Consider the following 18182-nt stretch of genomic DNA (forward strand, 5'->3'; position numbering starts at 1 on the left):
TCCTCCTTCCTTCCTTCCTTCCTTCCTTCCTTCCTTCCTTCCTTCCTTCCTTCCTTCCTTCCTTCCTTCCTTCCCTCCCTCCCTCCCTCCCTCACTTCTTCCCTCCCCTCCTGGAAGTCTAAAGGTCTCCTGGAAAACAAGGGTGAAACTAGAAGCTTTTACTTGACTTTTCAGCAAAGCACTTTCCCATCAGTCTCTGTTTTGCATTCAAAGATGCCTTCCAAAACTCAAGTGGGATGCATTACGAGCACCTGGGGACACAATCCTACCTTTGCAGTGCCACATTGCTGATCCCAGATCTGAATTAACACCCATTGAACGATCCCAGGTTTTAACATTATGAAAGACAATAACAGAAAAGTTGGCAGGGTCCTTGGAGGTCTTCTAGTCCAACCATTGGTTATTCTTAAGAATAGATTGGTTGTCCAATATTTTCTTAAGAATAAAACAGAGGGGGGAGAGGGAGGGAGGGAGGGAGAGAGGTGGAGAGAAGGAGGGATGGAGGCAGAGAGGGAGGGAGGGAGAGAGAGGGAGAGAGGAAGGAGAGAGAGAGGGAGAGAGAGAGAGAGAGGGAGGGAGGGAGAGAGAGGGAAGGAGAGGGAAGGGGAGGGAGAATGAGGGAGGGGAGAGAGAGGGAGGGAGGGGGGAGAGAGGGAAGGGGAGAGAGAGAGGGAGAGAGATGGAGAGAGGGAGGGAACTAGAGAGAGGGAAGGAGAGGGAGGGAGAATGAGGGAGAGGGAGAGGGAGGGAGGGAGAAGGAGCGGGAGAGATTTTATGTCCTTGGGCTGAAGCATAGCAACTAGGAATGGAAGGATAACTCCTGAGTCCTGAAAAAAAAAATAATAATCTGGAAGTTTCTTCTCTCCTCCTTCATCTTTATTCTGACGTCAAGGCCACTTACTAACGGCTTGTCCATGACGTGCTCCCCCACGGTGCCTCGCATCCTCCTTAATGGAAACCCGCTGATCCGTAAACCCTTCTGAGGGAGCCTGGCGCTCAGGGGCAGTGTGATATTAATGTTCATATCAGTGATTGATCAAAAAAGGATTTGCAAGGAAAGCATAAAGTATTTAATTATAATTAGACCAGGAACAGCTCCGTAATGGTGCCGGCATTTCAATAAGGTCACGTTTTGCCCAATACACCTTTCATATTAAATGCCATTCGTTTCAAGGGCCTGAATTCGTTTTGGAAATCGTCAGCGTGCAACACACCAGGTAAATTAAAAAATGTCCCTGGTTTGGGGTTTTTTTTTCTTTCTTTCTTTCTTTCTTCTTCTTTTTTTCCCCCTTCCTGGGTTGGAAAGATGATTGATGTCCTTTGAAAAGCAAACACGGCAGCATCCGGTGGTCCCTGAATGCCTTTGAGAAGAGTGTCAGGGATGTAAGAACTTTCCCTCACCTTTTGGACATAAATCGGGTCAAACAATAGCAATACCTCAACGTAGATTAGATTCATTTCTTCAGAATGGAGATGGATGTCTCCGCTGAATGTTAACCTTTTCCTTTTGTGTTGTTTACTCCCCAACCCAAATCAATGAATAAAATAAAATAACCAGAGACTGATCTCACCAAGGTAAGGGAGCCAAAGAAAATTACGTGCAAAAAAAGGAGACAGTAATTTGGAAGGGTCAAAGAGAATCAAAACTCCAGAGTCTGGAGATAATTTTAATCCTCGTTTTCCTTCCGATGTTTCTGCATTTGCGTAATAATTGTGCATCAGGTAATTATGACACGAGTGAGCTGGGAATAATAACCACAAGCAAATAATGTTGTGGTTTGCCAGCAGCTTGTGTAGACGGCAGCGGAATTGGACGGTGGGGAAGAACGGGGACCAGTCAGGGAGTCTGAGGAGGATTCGGGTCCTGCATTCAAAGCAGAGATGGGGCCAGGACCATCTGAGAGTTGTGTGCTGACTCTGGAGCCTCCAGAATCTGGCAGCAGCAAGGCAGAGGAACAAAGGGAGCCTGTTCCCAGTGGGCGTGTGCACAGAGCTGCTAGAAGGCAGGAGCAGCTGAGACAAAAGGGGAGACTCAAGAGTAAGGCTGGGAGACGATTGCCCCTCCCCTAAGGGATAAAGGACAGGCAAAGGTAGAGAAACCTTTGTAGGAAGCAACATTGTTCGCTCTGTTCAGATTAACCCTTGAAGCTCTGTGTGGACTTTGTACTTCAGTTGTTTTTTTTACACTTTATTTGGCACTCTAGTTGTCGGCAGCAATTCAAAGGAGAGAAAGGTGGGTGCTTATCTCGAGGGACTGTTTGGGACTCATTACTGGCTGGGAATGCACATAATTCCCAGCGCTGAAATAAAACAAGAGTTGTTTGGACGAAGAGTGTGTTTAATTACAATCTCAGGAAGCCTTGGTCAGAACAAATAACTGAAGCATTGCGTGTGTGGTGTAGAACAGCACAACGATAAAGTTGGAGTAGAGATGTGTGGCCGTTTAGTAAAACAAGAATTTACCCCAGGAAAATTGGAGAGGGTGCCAAAGAAAATCAAGAAGGTCTTGCCTTGATTCTCTTTGGCATATCCTACAGCTAGTCCTTGACTTAAGCCATCATGGAACCTGACATTTCTGCTTCTAAGTGAGATGTTTGTTGAATTTTGCCTCAATTTAGGACCTTTCTTGCCACCGTTGTTGAGTGAATCACTGCAACTGTTAAACTACAAAACACTGTGGTTGAGTGAATCTGGCTTCCCCGTTGACTTTGCTTGTCAGAACATCGCAAAAGGGGATCAAGTGACACTGCAACCATCATAAATAGGAGACAGTGGCCAAGGATCTGAATTTTGGTCATTGCGGGGATTCTGCCCATGGTCGTAAGTGCCATTGAAACTTTGAATGGTCACTCAATTAACTCTTATAAGTCAAGGACCAACTGAATGGAGAGGAGGGGAAAAGATTCCCCTTCAAAAATGCCTACTCATGTTTGAACCTGCTGTCATTTGGGAACAGATACAATCCGGTTGCTGAATCCTGCTATAAAGCAATATTTTCCCATTTTTTTACAAACAGAGGAAATGGAGTTTTCCCATTTTAGTTTTTAGCTCGTAAACTGATCTTCCAAGGAAGCAGAAAAGTATGGTACAACTCCCACGTTATCTTCTGAGCTGGGATGCCCTTGCAAACTCCCTCCGTGCATTTCAATAAATTTTAAAGTGTATAATTTTAATATATAGCTTTATTTATTCACAATCCATAAGTCAATGGGATGGGATTACCAATAAATTAGAGGTGGGGAGAGCAATCTGCCTGTCCCAAACTCATTTCTAGAACTGGGCCCACAGACATACTCTCCTAAAATTAATACTTACGTTAGGTTTAAAAAAAATATCAAAGAAGCAAAAAGGGAAAGCGTTTTTTTAAAAAAACTGGGGTAAAATGCCTACAAAACCCTCATTGCGTTGAAGATACTGGTTATTCTGCAATGAGGGAGAAGTTGCAAAAATGTACAAAAAATGCATATTTGAAGAAAAAGTGCACACGTACACACCAATACGAAACATTCGGGTTGACTTAAGCACACTGGGAAAAGGGACATCGACTTGCTGAAACCTCAAACTTTAATCAGTTAACCATTTAAACTTTTGTCCCTGATTCAACTTAATGGTGTTTTTTTTCTTTTCTCGAGTCAGATTGTTATATTGGCTGATCATTCTGGAGTTTGAGGAAGGGAAGCCATTAAAATGAGACTCTTGTCAAATTGGAAGCACAGCAACCTTGTGGCTCCCACAGGAAACGCCACACATCCTGGAATTTCCATGGAAGAAGGGTCTACAAAGTCAAGATGGCAGACAAGGGGCATTATAAACATTGGTATTTGTTTTGGGGGCCGTGTCTAATTTAGAGCCATGGTTGAAGGAGAAGATTCTTTAGAAAACATAAGCAGGCCATTTCAGGCATGAAGAAAAACACGTGAAGGAAGGAAGGAGAAGGGGATGGAAAAGAGGATGGAGGGAGGGAGAGAGGGAGGGAGGAAGGGAGAAGGGGATGAAAAAGAGAGATTGAAGGAAAGGAAGGAAATAAAAGAAGGGGAAGGGAGGGAAGAGGAAGAAAGAAAGGAAAGACGAAAGGAAGGAGAAGGGAAGGAAAAAAAAGAGAAGGAGGGAAGAATGGATGGAAAAAAGGGAAGGAAGGAAGGCATCTAGCTTTATTCAAGAAGGAAGGAAGGAAAGAAAATAAGGAAAGAAGAGGAAAGGGGAGGAGGAAGGAAGAATGGATGGAAGGAAGAAAGAAGGAAGGATCTTACTATATGTAGGAAGGGAAGGGAGGCATCTAGCTAGATGTATTTAAGGAAGGAAGGAAATAAAATAAGGAAAAAAGAGGAAGTTGGGAAGAGGAAGGAAGGATGGAAGGAAGGAAGGCATCTAGGTAGATGTATTCAAGGAAGGAAGAAAACAGGAAGGCATCTAGCTATATGTATTCAAGGAAGAATCTTGCTATATATATTCAAGGAAGAAGGAAGGGAGGCATCTAGCTAGATGCATTCAAGGAAGGAAGGAAGGAAATAACATAAGAAAAGAAGAGGAAGGGAGGGAAGAGGAAGGATGGATGGATGGAAGGAAGGCATCTAGCTAGATGTATTCAAGGAAGGAAGGAAGGAAGGAAGGAAGGAAGGAAGGAAGGAAGGAAGGAAGGAAGGAAGGAAGGAAGGAAGGAAGGAAGGAAGGCTTATATTCTAATGTTCCAAGTCAATATTAGGACAGCATCTGGTCTCCTTGATAACATTTTGGACCCCATTATCTGTGTAGGGTTTACCATTACTGTTCCATTCACCTTTAAGAATTTCATTCCCTCCCAGAATTCAAGCAGTGTTAGGCAGTTGGATGCCCCCGTGTCACCAGACATCATGAAGCAAGACCATCCAGAGTACTACTGTCTTCTCCAACAAGCCCCAACCCCAATAGATGGTTTAAACCCCGGGGTGGAAGGTGCAGGTCCCCACAAAACTGAAATTCGCCTTATTGCAAGTCATTTTGTGTTTTTTTTGTCTGTCCCGGCTGCTTCACAATGTCCAAAACTGAACCTGTTGAACATCCAAGAGGTGGTATTTATTATCTTGCACATGGTATGGGGATCGCAGGACTGGCAGTGGGTCTGGAGATGAAAGAATGTAATCAATGCTAAATTTAATTTCGGAGTCAGATTTTCCGATGTTTGGGCTCTGTCGGCTGGCGGCAGCTCTTGGAAAAAACTCACCGGGCTCTGAAGATTGGAGCGGTTGGGATTCCAAACTCTCCCCAGGGCAGGAGATTTCGGGAAAGACGGCATCGGCGGAAGACAAAGTGGGCAAGACAGCTCTTTCTCCAGCCATCCTTTGATCCCTTTTCACACTCCGCCTCCTTCGCCTCCTGTAATTCCCATTTTCAAACAAATCCAGCATGGATTCACACCCGGTGGCAAAACTCCAGTAATTTCCTTTGCCTTTGTCGTTGCCTTCGGCTCGGGGAACCTGCGTTCGTTCAACCAAAAACAGCAATACTGTCAATTAAAAAGGATCTATCCACCCTGTCTGGAAACTCTCACGGTTTGAGATCTTCAAACATGAAAGATCTGAAGAAGGTTGGGCTCTACAATGGGTTTCCGTAGGGAAGCTCCTTTGGACACGCGCTGGAGCTTGGAGGAGGTTAGGCCACCATGAGGATGGTGACCTCTGAAGGTTAATGGCCAGCTGTACAGAAACAGGTTGTCCACCACTGCTGCCCATTTAGCTTTGTGGCCCTGACCTCTCAGCACGTATGCTGTGAATGTTGCGTTCTCCACATCTGCCTTCACTTAGATGTGAGGCTCTTATAAACAGCTATGACACATTGCTGAAATCCAGGCTCTCTAATTATAGAAATTGGAGGTAAATATACCCTTCAGTCTGCTACAGAGTCTCTCTCTCTCTCTCCCTCTCTCTCCCTCTTCTTCCTTCCTTCCTTCTCTCTCTCCCTCTTTCCTTCTTTCTTTTTCTCCCTTCCTTTTCTTTTTTCTTTCTTTCTTTCTTTTTTTCCCTTCCTTCCTTTTCCTTCCTTCCTTCTCTTTCTCTGTCTCTTTCTTTCCCTCTCTTTTTCTTTCCTTCTCTTTTCCAGCAAAATGGCTGAACTTATATTTTAAAACATCTCCACTTAATGGCCCTTCCTTCCTTCCACCTCTTCTTCAAATGAGGACAGTGGTTTTCTCCAAAATTACCATAGTTTAGTTTTGTTTAGCTTTTTTTTTTTTAAAATGCCATAACCAGGATTGGAATGTTCAAATTCATCATCTCTTGCTTATCATCTCTAATGTGGTTTTTCTTTGGTCTGTTTTATGATTTCCTTACTTCTTCACTTGCAAGCTACTCAGGGTAGTTTGGAGTTGAGGGACCTCTTAATTTAATCAACCAATCCACTAATATTGCACCGATGATGTTCCCTACTTGGGTCATGGAACGTTTGCGAGAAAACCACCAAGCTCAGAGATCACCAAGGACCCCACACTCCTCCTCTTCCTCCTGCACTTTGCAAACCCAACTCCCTTCTAAGCACTGATGGTGTTACCTAGTTGGGTCATGAAACGTCTGCAAGAAAATCACCAAGCTCAGAGAGCACCAAGGACTCCACAGTTCAGCCCTGAGCTACAACTATTCTCTTCCATCAATCCAATAATAACTTCACCGAAAGTAATTTGAAAGACTTTCTCAGACAACCAAGGCTGAGCCAACGCATGTCCGCAACTGCAAATTGTAGGAATGACCCAACCCAGAACAGGATGAGTACATGGATGGAGAGCACATGTTTGCAAAGGTGTGTCTTGAAGGCTTACCTTGACAAAACAGCTGTTGAGAGACAGGTTGTGACGAATGGAATTCTGCCATGCACGTTGATTCGTCCGATAGTATGGGAACTTCTTCATAATGAAATCGTAGATGCCAGAAAGAGTCACCTTGTTGGAAGGGCTCTGCTGAATGGCCATGGCGATTAAAGCTATGTAGCTGCCCAGAGAAAGATGAACAAATGAAGAACATCAGGACCTCATTGGGTGCAAAGGGGAAGACAGAGAGAGACATTGAAAATGGGATAATTCAGTAGACTTTGTAGCGCAGAGGCTGCTATCTTCAACGTGTTCAGTGAAGACTTAGGAAGTCTCTTCAAACATAAGGCACTGAACATTTTGCAGCAAACCGTTATTACTTTTAAGTTTGATCTGCTGATTAAAACACAACTGTGACCATATAAATAGATGATAGATAGATAAGGATGGATGGCTAGATAGATAGATAGATAGATAGATAGATAGATAGATAATAACAGTATAGAAACTAAACAAATTACATTCTACCTTTCTAACACAATGTGTGAAAACTATCAGTGGTGTGTCTATATCTATATATATCTATTACATCCACCATCTATCCATATCTATCCATCTATCCATCTCTATCAAGTATCTATCTCTATCTATCTATCTATCTATCTATCTATCTATCTATCTATCTATCTATCTATCTATCTATTATTGGATTGATGGAAGCAAATATTTGTAGCTCAGGGTTGAACTGCCATCAGTGCCATATTATTGGATAGATTGACAACCCCAAACTACCCTGGGTAGCTTGCACATGAAAAAAAAAACAATTGAGGAAGAACCATGTATCATTATACCCAGAAAAATGTACCTTGTAAGAAATGTGCAAAGGCAGCCATTCTCTTGCTTGGTGTCAGTGCCCTGTATCTAGGTAGAAATCTGATTTTTAAGTTTTATCCCTAATACAGGTGTCTTGCGTTCTCTCTCAGTCCACATTGCAAGCATGATTAGTCAGGAATATTGGCCAAATGGAAGCAACAGCTCTGAAATAATTTAATTTTTTTTTAAATAAGAAGCAAATATCCTGCTTATATTTTCCACAGATATAAAGTGACCACGATCACCCTCTTCGTTCTGTTATAGAATCTGTATTTTCTTCTCCGTAGGGAAGGGGAAAAAAATGATTATTTTAAAATGCTTAGACACAGTCACTTCATCAACTCAAAGTTTCTGAGAGCTGTAACTTCTGTGAGCTGCAGCAGATTGTGACTTTTAGCCTGAGAAGTAATTATTTGGTGGCTATTTTGCAAGGATTAAATGCATTTTTTTGGTGGGGGGGGCAGAATTTGGGTCAGATTCTGCACCCATGACTTCTATGGGAGTTATTTGCATAGAAAGCAAAAGTGAGTTACAAATAAGCTAAATTCACTCCTTGGGTATTTTTAATCAGGGTCAGGATGAATAAATCCATTTAATGCAAATATCTCACCTGGTGGAACTTAACAACCAAGGGCACCCTTTCTTTCATTGTTTTTTTAAAATTTATTATTATTTTGTTTTCTTCTTAGGGCGTTCATCCAAGAGGAAGTTTAATCATAAAAGCAACATCTAAAGAGTTAGAACAGTGGGTGCAGCTCATTTTTGTCTGGAGAAAAATCAGAAAATCCCTCTTTCTTCTCCAAAATGAAAGACGGGGCAAATTTAACTCAGGGTGCAAATTTAACCCATCAGAATTCATTGGAGGGGACCTATCAGTTGCAAAAGTCTAAAAGTAACTGAACAAAATGGGATTTAAGAGATATAATTAAGATACCGGTTTTCAGACTCAACATCCACAACCCCATTTAGATTTGGGGGTGCACATCAGCATGAAATTCACTCTTTTTTGACCTAACGGAATGAGAAGCTTCGTCTAAGGTTTCCTATCATTTTCTTTTTCCTACCAAAGAGCTATTTTAAAAATATTCAGGGACTGGTTATTCCTCTACGGAAAGAAAAATCTAAAACCCGATCAACTTTCTAATCTTGCCTCCTACTCCTTGCTGAGATCTTTATGAAGGGCAGGGGAAGAAAGAGAGAGAAGAAAGAAAGAAAGAAAGAAAGAAAGAAAGAAAGAAAGAAAGAAAGAAAGAAAGAAAGAAAGAAAGAAAGAGGGAAAAAAGAGACAAGAAAGAAAGAAAGAAAGAAAGAGAAAGAAGGAAGGAGGGAGAAAAAAGAAAGAAAAGAGGAAAGAAATAAAAAAGAAAGGAAGAAGGAGGAAAAGAAGGAAGGAAGGAAGGAAGGAAAGAAAGATCGAAAGAAAGAAAGAGGGAGGGAGGAAGAAAAAGGAAAGAGAGAGAAGAAAGAAAGAGGGAGGGGGAAAAGAGAGAGAAGAAAGAAAGAAGAAGGAAGGAGGGAGAAAAAAGAAAGAAAAAAAAATAAAGGAATAAAAAAAGAAAAGAAGAAAGAAGGAAAGGAAGGGGAAAGGGAAGGAAGGAAGGAAGGAAATATTTTCCCAGGCTCCAAAATTACGCACATCCAGCTTAAAAAGTTCAGCTTACCTGTAAGCAGGTCTGGTGAATCTTTTTTCTTCATCTGAGGTGCAGGCTGGGTAATCCTCTCCATCATAATTAAAGCAGTTATAAGGGTATTGTGTGTTATCAAACATTCTTTTTTTCCCCTTGGATTTCTTTTAGCTCCTGAGAAGGAGGGAAGAGGTGGGAGAGCGATGTTTCTTTATGAATGCTCCACTCCTCCCTTGCTCCCTCTCTTTCCTTCCAACCCTCTCCCCCCACCCTCTTCTCTCTCTCTCTCTCTCTCTCTCACACACACACACACCGAGGACAATTCTACCCCCACTCTCTCACTTTCCTTAGGAGTCTCCAGTCCCAGGCAAAATTATTCCCCATAGGTTGGTTTCGTTCCATCCTCCCTGGCGTTCAACAACGTGCCAGTAGAAAGGCACCTTTCTCACCCAAGTCAGAGGCGGGTGAGAATCTATCTTGAACCTTTCAAGAAGGTTCAAAGCTTTTCGGAAAGCTTTCAACTTAGCGACTTTTTACCCTGGTAAACCAGGCACGGGGGGGGGGGTCGCAGGGGGTGGGGGGGAATCTGCTTGGGTGGTCCCAAGCGAGCAAGGCACTCTCAGGCGTCGCCTGTGTGGAGCAGGCAAGGTTAATAGGCTCGAAAAGATGGGGTTGCCTCTTCTACCTTGGCTGCTTCTTCTGGGTTTTCGGTCCTTGAAGCGGAATGGCCCAGGAGGGGTGGGCCTTGAGTTCCTTCAAGGGTCTCCCTCCCTCCCTCTCTATTTCTCTCTTTGTCTCTTACTGTTTCTCTCTTTCCGTTTGTTTACTTCTTTCTCTTTCAGTCTTTCTCTCTCTCTCCCCCCTCTCTCTCTCTCTTTCTATTTCTCTCTCTCTCTATTTCTTTACTTCTTTCTCTTTCAGTCCTTCTTTTTCTCTTTCCCTCCCTCCCTCTTTTTCTCTCTTTCTTACTATTTCTCTCTCTCTATTTGTTTACTTCTTTCTCTTTCAGTCTTTCTCTCTCTCTCTCTCTCTCTCTCTTTCTATTTCTCTCTCTCTCTATTTCTTTCCTTCTTTCTCTTTCAGTCCTTCTTTTTCTCTTTCCCTCCCTCCCTCTTTTTCTCTCTTAATCTCTCTCTCTTCCTTTATTTCTCTCTCTCTCTATTTCTTTCCTTCTTTCTCTTTCAGTCCTTCTCTCTCCCTCTCTCTCCCCCTCCCTCTCTCTTTATTTCTCTCTTTCTTACTATTTCTCTCTATTTGTTTACTTCTTTCTCTTTCAGTCTTTCTCTCTCTCTCCCCCCTCTCTCTTTCTATTTCTCTCTCTCTCTCTCTATTTCTTTACTTCTTTCTTTTTCAGTCCTTCTCTCTCCCTCTCTCTCCCCCTTCCTCTCTCTTTATTTCTCTCTTTCTTACTATTTCTCTCTCTCTATTTCTTTACTTCTTTCTCTTTCAGTCTTTCTCTCTCTCTCTCTCTCTCTCTTTCTATTTCTCTCTCTCTCTCTCTATTTCTTTACTTCTTTCTTTTTCAGTCCTTCTCTCTCCCTCTCTCTCCCCCTTCCTCTCTCTTTATTTCTCTCTTTCTTACTATTTCTCTCTCTCTATTTCTTTACTTCTTTCTCTTTCAGTCTTTCTCTCTCTCTCCTCTCTCTCTCTTTCTTTATTTCTCTCTCTCTTTCTTTACTTCTTTCTCTTTCAGTCCTTCTTTTTCTCTTTCCCTCCCTCCCTCTTTTTCTCTCTTTCTTACTATTTCTTTCTCTTTCTTTACTTCTTTCTCTTTCAGTTCTTCTCTTTCTCTCTTACTACTTCTCTCTATTTCTTTCCTTCTTTCTCTTTCAGTCCTTCTCTCTCCCTCTCTCTCCCCCTTCCTCTCTCTTTATTTCTCTCTTTTTACTATTTCTCTTTCTCTCTTTCTATTTCTATACTTCTTTCTCTTTCAGTCTTTCTCTCTGTCTCTCCCTCTCTTTCCCCCATCTCTTTCTCTCTTACTATTTCTCTCCCTCCCTATTTCTTTACTTCTTTCTCGTTCAGTCCTTCTCTGTCTTTCCCCCTTTTTCTCTCTTTATCTCTCTCTCTCTATTTCTCTCTCTCTCTATTTCTTTACTTCTTTCTCTTTCAGTCCTTCTCTGTCTCCCCCCTCCCTCTTTTTCTTTCTTTATCTCTCTCTCTCACTATTTCTCTCTCTCTCTATCTCTTTACTTTCTTTCAGTCCTTCTCTCTCTCCCTCCCTCTTTCGTTCTCTCTTTCTCTCTTACTATTTCTCTCTCTCTCTCTATTTTTTTTACTTCTTTCTCTTTCAGTCCTTGTGTGTAAGCGTGTGTGTGTGTCTGTCTGTCTGTCTGTCCTCTCCTCTCCTCTCCTCTCTCCCCCCCTCCCTCCCTGCCTCCTTCTTTCTCGCTTTTTAAGAACTTAAAATCCTGGGTCACCATCAAAAACTCTTGTGACAATTCTGTATACGGTGCACCTATGGTTTAAAACAAATTGGGGATGACAATTGAACGGAGGGTGGGGCGGGGCGGGTGCTTTCAAAAGGAACCACTGTCAGAGAGGGAAAAGGGTTTTTTCCCCCCAAAAAAAAGAAAGAAAGAAAAAAAGAAATTCAAAGCATAATAGCTGGAGGCAAGAGAGCTCCATGTGTGGGCTTTGATCTAGAGGATGAATTAGCTAATAACTGTGTGTGCTGGCATCAAGTCCTGTAACAATTTTGATCGTTTTCCTTCTTGTTCTCGGTTTCATTTCTCTCTCTCTCTCTGTGTGTCTCTCTCCTTCCATTTCTAATTCTATCCTATCCTATCCTATCCTATCCTATCCTATTCATTTCTGATTTCTCTTCTCTTCTCTTCTCTTCTCTTCTCTTCTCTTCTCTTCTCTTCTCTTCTCTTCTCCCTCTTTCTCTTCCTCTTCCTCTCTCCTTCCATTTCTAATTCTATCCTATCCTATCCTATCCTATCCTATCCTAACCTATCCTATCCTATCCTATCCTATTTATTTCTGATTCTCTTCTCTTCTCTTCTCTTCTCTTCTCTTCTCTTCTGTTCTTTTCTCTTCTCGTCTTTCTCTTCTCCTCTCCTTTCTTCCCCTCCCAATTTGGATACCAGGATTGCCACTTGCCCTCTCTAGAAAACAGGTTAAAAATGGCAATTCAATAATTATTTATGGTCTCTGAGACCCACACAAGGCTTGTAAGAATTGCAGGAAATTTTGCCCCATACATATTTGAAATAAGTGAAGAGAAGCATTGATAGAATCTTATCAAACTATTACCAAAATCCATAATGTCTTGAATTCTACCACCGGAAGACCTGAAGTCTCTTTCTGCTGTGCTGGCTATTTAAGGTAACACCCCTTCACCCCCCCAAATAAAGAAATAACTTTAATACTTCAATTGCACTTAGCAGATTTCAAGTGTTTTGCAGAAAAAAACCTGACTCATTGTATTCCTTTAGCATTCTGTTTGGCTGTTATAATTTTATCAATGTCACTGTAACCCAGCCAGGCTGTGATGGTAAAATTAAGATTTTCTTTTCTAGGCTGTTTCACCTTCCCTTTCCTCCTTCTCTCCTTGCCTTTTTAGAATGCATATCTCCGGAATGCAAAGCTATAAAAACCATTTGATCTGGGCGATTAAGCCAATGATAAAAATGTCGTGGAAGATTTGTTTTTAATATTTTTTTGTTAAAACAACATGAACCCAAATGGAAGGAAAAGCTTCACGTGAAATTGGGATGTTTAATCATGATGGCAGCTTTGGAAAGGACTTTTCAACCTGCCGCTGTTATCTGTTCACAAAGTTGGATTTATGTGTATGTGGGCATCATTTCATAATTGTTAGCAAAAGGGAGAGGAAAGAAAGAGAGAAGAGAGAGAGAGGAAAATAAGGAAGGAGGGAGGGAGGGGAAGCAAGAAAAAAGGAAGGGAGGAAAGAAGAAAGAAAAAGAGGAAAGGACGATGGAAGGAAGGAAGGAAGGAGAGAGGGAGGGAGGGAGGGAGGCAGAAAAAGGATGGAAGGAACGAAGCAAAGAAGGGAGGGAGGAGGGAGGGAGTTTGGATGAGGGGGAAGAGAGGGAGGAAGAAAGGAAGAAAGCAAAAAGAGGAAGGAAAGATGGAAGGAAGGAAGGAGAGAGGGAGAGAGGGAGGCAGAAAAAGGATGGAAGAAAGGAAGCAAAGAAGGAAGGGAGGAGGGAGGGAGGGAGTTTGGATGAGGGGGAAGAGAGGGAGGAAGAAAGGAAGAAAGCAAAAAGAGGAAGGAAAGATGGAAGGAAGGAGAGAGGGAGGGAGGGAGGCAGAAAAAGGATGGAAGAAAGGAAGCAAAGAAAGAAGGGAGGAGGGAGGGAATGTGGAGGAGGGGGAAGAGAAGGAGGGAGGAAGAAAGGAAAAAGAGGAAGGATGGAGGGAGGGGGAAGAAAAAAGAAGGGAGGCAGCTTTGCTATGAAACCCAAAACACATGTTATGTCAGGGATCCTATATTACATATTCCCAAAGTCAGCCCAGTATCCTGTCTCTCTGTGAGCTAGGAAATGTTGGTTACTACATTATAAAAAAGATGTAGAGACTCTGGAAAGAGTGCAGAAAAGAGCAACAAAGAGGATTAGGGGGGTGGAGTTTAAAAAACTCATGAAAAACCATTGCAAGAATTGGGTATGGCTAGTCCAGAGAAAAGGACTAGGAGCAACAAGATAGCAGCCTTCCAATATTTGAGGAGCTGCCACAGAGAAGGTGGGGTGTCAACTTATTCTCCAAAGCACCAGAAGGCAGGAGGAGAAGCGACGGACGGAAATCAGTCAAGGAGAGAACCAATTTAGAAATAAGAAGAAATTTCTTGACAGTTCGAACAATGAATCATTGGAACTCAAGTTGCCTTCAGAAGTTGTGGTGCTCCAACACTGGAGGCTTTCAAGAAGAGATTGGTCAGCCAATTGTCTGGAATATTATAGGGTTTTCTGAACAGGGGGTTGGACTAGAAGACCTCCAAGGTCCCTCCGCACTCTTGTTATTCTGTATATTCTGTGAAAATGCAAACCTCTCCCATGGCCCTGGCTGGAAAAAATAAATAGGAATCCTTTTTTTCTCCTGTATCTCTGCATCTCCTGTAACCTTGTTTATTCCTAAATTTCTGTCACTGCAAGCCAGCCAGGATCCTGCATTTCCCACAAGGGCCCTAAAGTAGCATTTGCTAGCCTTTTGCTCCCGGGAGGGGAACCGCAGTAGAAGCATCACTCCAAAAACCCAGAAACAAATATTTCGAGAGAAGCTCAGCTTACATTCACTTGCTTTCCTGTAGAGGGTGCAATCTGATAAGAATTTGGTTTAGCAAAGCCTCGCCTTGTTTCTAGCAGGATCCCCCTCAATCACAGCCCAAGAGAAGGGGACTCCTTTATAAGGATGGGCAGAATACTAACATAACTTTTGAAGAGAAAAGGGGGAGAAAAGATAGAATCAAGAACAAAGAAAGTGAGAGAATCGCTGCTGCTGGGGTTGCTCATAATAAAACTCTATTCCCTCCCACCCGCCATCTCAAGAAACTACTGGAAAACGTCTTCTTTCCTTGAAGGGAAAAAATGGGGTCCTTCAGACAGTCATTCGTGCCCTGGTCAACTCTCAGCTTGACTACTGCAATGTGCTTTATGTGGGGTTGCACTTAGAGACCATCCGGAAAATTCAACCAGTCCAAAATGCAGCGGTGCAGATAATCCCTTTTCTTTGTTTTTTTTGTTCCAATCTGGATTCTTTCTTTCTTTCTTTCTTTCTTTCTTTCTTTCTTTCTTTCTTTCTTTCTTTCTTTCTTTCTTTCTTTCTTTCTTTCTCTCTCTCTCTCTCTCTCTCCCTTTCTCTCTCTCTCTTTTCCCTTCCTTCCTTTCCCTTCCTTCTTTCTTCCTTTCCCTTCTCCTTTCCTTTCTTTTCCTTTCTTGTTTTCAATATATTTATATCGATATTGCCCTCAACAGTCTGCGTCCTAATTTTACCAACTTCGGAAGGATGGTAGGCTGAGAATCAACCTTGAACTAATGAGACTTGAACTGCCAAATGGTTGGCCGTCAGCCGTCAGAAGAATGAGCCTGCAATACCGCATTCTAACCACTGGGCCACCACCATTAAATAATATATATTTAACATTTTGTAATCTGCCCAGAATCCCTGGGAGTTGGGCCACCTATTAATTGACTAAATAAATAATGAAATAAGAGGGTGAATGAAGTCCCTCCATTTCTCTCCATCCATGTCCCCGGTCAACGATAAAAACGCAAACCGCAACATCGCAAGACAAATTCTCTCCTTTCTGCCCAGCGGTGCAACATCCCAGTATAACTTGGGATAAGACCTTAAGCTTAGTGCACAGAATTGTCTGCTACAACGTCCTACCTGTCAATGACTTCTTCAGCTTCAGCCACAATAACATACAGGCAAACAGTAGATACAAACTCAAAGTAAACTGTTCCAAACTCGATTGCAGAAAATACGACTTCAGCAACAGAGTGGTCAATGCCTGGAACTCACTACCTGACTCTGTGGTTACATCCTCAAACCCACAAAACTTTAACCTTAAACTGTTTACCACGGACCTCACTCCATTCCTAAGAGGTCTGTAAGGGGCAGTGTACAAGCGCACCAGCACCGCCTACCATCCCTGTCCTACTGTCCCACTTATTTGTACTCATTTATTATGTATATACTTAGACCTGTTTATGCTTATGTGTTGGTATGTTATGTTCATACTTACACTTGTTTTCTCTTACATGCTTGACAAACTAAACCAAATCAAAAATAAATAAACCCAGCCTTGCAAATTTGAAATGGGACCTTCATCCCATGAAGTCACAGTGCCCATTTCATTGATCAGCCACCTCTGCAGTTAGTAACGGACGCCAGTGTGTCCCTTTCCCTGTCACTCATCATTTTCCAAAAATCTGTTTCCAGGGATAGGAGAGTGAACGTCTCAAGCCAACGATGTTCTAGGTTAATCACTAGGAGGAGCTGCAGCCTAGTTGGAACCATGGTGTGTTCCATGGGTGGGTATGAAACCAAAGAGCACATCAACACCCTGAGGTCTGAAACAGAAACCCAGGAAGGGTGCCGTTTTTGCACCCTTTCGCTAGAGACAAGAGATGGGGAAACGGGCTTCATCCAAAGAGGGAGACTTTCAAAAGTTTAAAGGTTCGATTTTATAATTGCCTGCCTTGCGAGGTACTCCAGGGAAGAAGCACACCCAGGAGTAGTAGCTGTGACTATGTTGTAACGTTGCATTAATAGAGTCTTGCAAATCTGAAAGTACATCTCCTCTCCTGATCTTTACTGTCCAAGAAACTAGGGAGGGCCTTTTCTGAGATGTTTACAGTGTCCATTTGCTTCTGAAGGCTCAGCTGCCTCTTATCTGACCATTGTCTGGCCTGTGTCTTTTCCTTCTGTCTCCAAACAGTGATTCCCACATACCATTACATTATTAGTATAACATGGCTAGGTCCCTTGTGAGTGGTGCAGTGGCCGAGAGGTGGAGCTCTCACCTCACAATCAGGAAGCTGTGAGTTCAATCCTAGGTGGAGGCAGATATATATCCGCTGAACAAAACTCCACCTTGGCGACAGGAAGGGCATCCGGCCAGTAAACGCTCGGCTCTATTCAGTTGCCCAGACTCCACCCCATAAGGGATTATGGGGTCATTAAAAGGAGATGAGGATGGCTAGGTCCCTTGTGACCACCAGCCACAGAAGAAAAGGTCCTGGGCTCCTGAGAACATTCATATATGAGTCACTCATTAAAGAAAACATTTCAGTTCTTCTGCTAGGACTTCAAACCTTTAACCACCAGTATTGCAAACAGATGGAAGGGAGCTGGAATTTCTCAACCCATTGCTCAAGCTAGGACTGCAGTGGTTTTCGGTCCCTCCTGGAAAATTCGGAGAGGCTGCAAGACAGCAGCGTTCAAAGATACATCTGGAAACATCCTCTGATGGAGAAACTCGGCATATGTTCAATTCTTCTTTTCCCTCTCTTGCAATTGAAGGCAGTCTGCCCTTGGAGGGCTGAAAACATCACAATCAGAAATGGGAAGTTGCTTTTAAAAAATGTATAAGCAGGGGACTGAAGGGCTGCTAGCCTTCATTCATAATTCACCAATGTTTAAGTAGAAAGATTTGATGCAAGGAGGGGTTATTTGTGTGTTTGCATACCAGGTAAGTGGACCTCAAACCCTTTTTATATTCACCATGAATATATGATGATCTCAAGTGGACCAGAGCTCAGAAAGCACAGTTAACGTGGAATTTCTCCTTCCTCTTCCTCTTCCTTCTCTCTCTCTTTTTTTTAAATTTTATTGGTTTTTAAAAACAAACATAAACAAACAAAACATAAAAATATCAAGCTATCTTCCATAGATGTACATACAGTGTGCCGGTTGGTTTACAAATTGTTTTGTGCTTCCATTTCGTAGTCTTCAATTACAATTACATTACATATCATCTCATATTGTCAATCAAAAATTAAATACCTTAGTATTGTTATTAATCAATCATTTGACTATACTTTTATTCATTCATGTTTTACAAGATAACCAGAATTTACTTTATTTTATAACAGTTCATATTATCTTCCCAAATCTATCCTAAAATCATTTTTGTAGATATAAGAAAGAAGTACATCTTTATATATTGGTTATTTTCTAAAAGTCTACCTATTTCATTACTGTACTTTATTGTCTAACCATTGATAGAAAAGATCCCAAATTTTATAAAATTGTTTATCCCCTTGTTCTCTAATTTCAAATGTCAATCTACTCATTTCAGCACATTCCAATATTTTCTTAATGATTTCCTCCTGTGATGGTATTTTCTCATTTTTCCAGTTTTTAGCAAATAAAATCCTAGCCTCTGTTAATACATTTACAATCAGGTATTTCAAGTCTTTACTGTATATTTCAGGTAA

At 42.1% G+C, this 18182-nt stretch overlaps 1 protein-coding gene across 1 annotated transcript; it reads right to left on the bottom strand.

Moving 5' to 3' along the window:
- Positions 1–4677: 4677 nt before the first annotated feature.
- On the bottom strand, positions 4678–9416 carry FOXL3 (forkhead box L3). Its single transcript, XM_087912736.1, has 3 exons — positions 9310–9416; positions 6788–6956; positions 4678–5453 (listed from the first exon to the last, which is right to left on the bottom strand). Exons 1-3 carry the CDS (start codon positions 9414–9416, stop codon positions 5007–5009), a joined length of 723 nt encoding a protein of 240 aa, XP_087768862.1. The 3' UTR covers positions 4678–5006.
- Between the last annotated feature and the right edge of the window lie 8766 nt (positions 9417–18182).

Source organism: Pseudonaja textilis, chromosome 14 (assembly GCF_049901715.1).
Source record: "Pseudonaja textilis isolate UNSWEBS1 chromosome 14, rPseTex1.2, whole genome shotgun sequence".
NCBI lineage: Eukaryota > Metazoa > Chordata > Lepidosauria > Squamata > Elapidae > Pseudonaja > Pseudonaja textilis.

Coding starts and splice junctions, on each gene's coding strand:
- FOXL3 (XM_087912736.1), bottom strand. CDS start 9,416: ATGTTTGATAACACACAATACCCTTATAACTGCTTTAATTATGATGGA. Junction 6,957..9,309: donor TTCACCAGACCTGCTTACAG/GTAAGCTGAACT, acceptor TTCTCTGGGCAG/CTACATAGCTTTAATCGCCA. Junction 5,454..6,787: donor TCAACAGCTGTTTTGTCAAG/GTAAGCCTTCAA, acceptor GAACGAACGCAG/GTTCCCCGAGCCGAAGGCAA.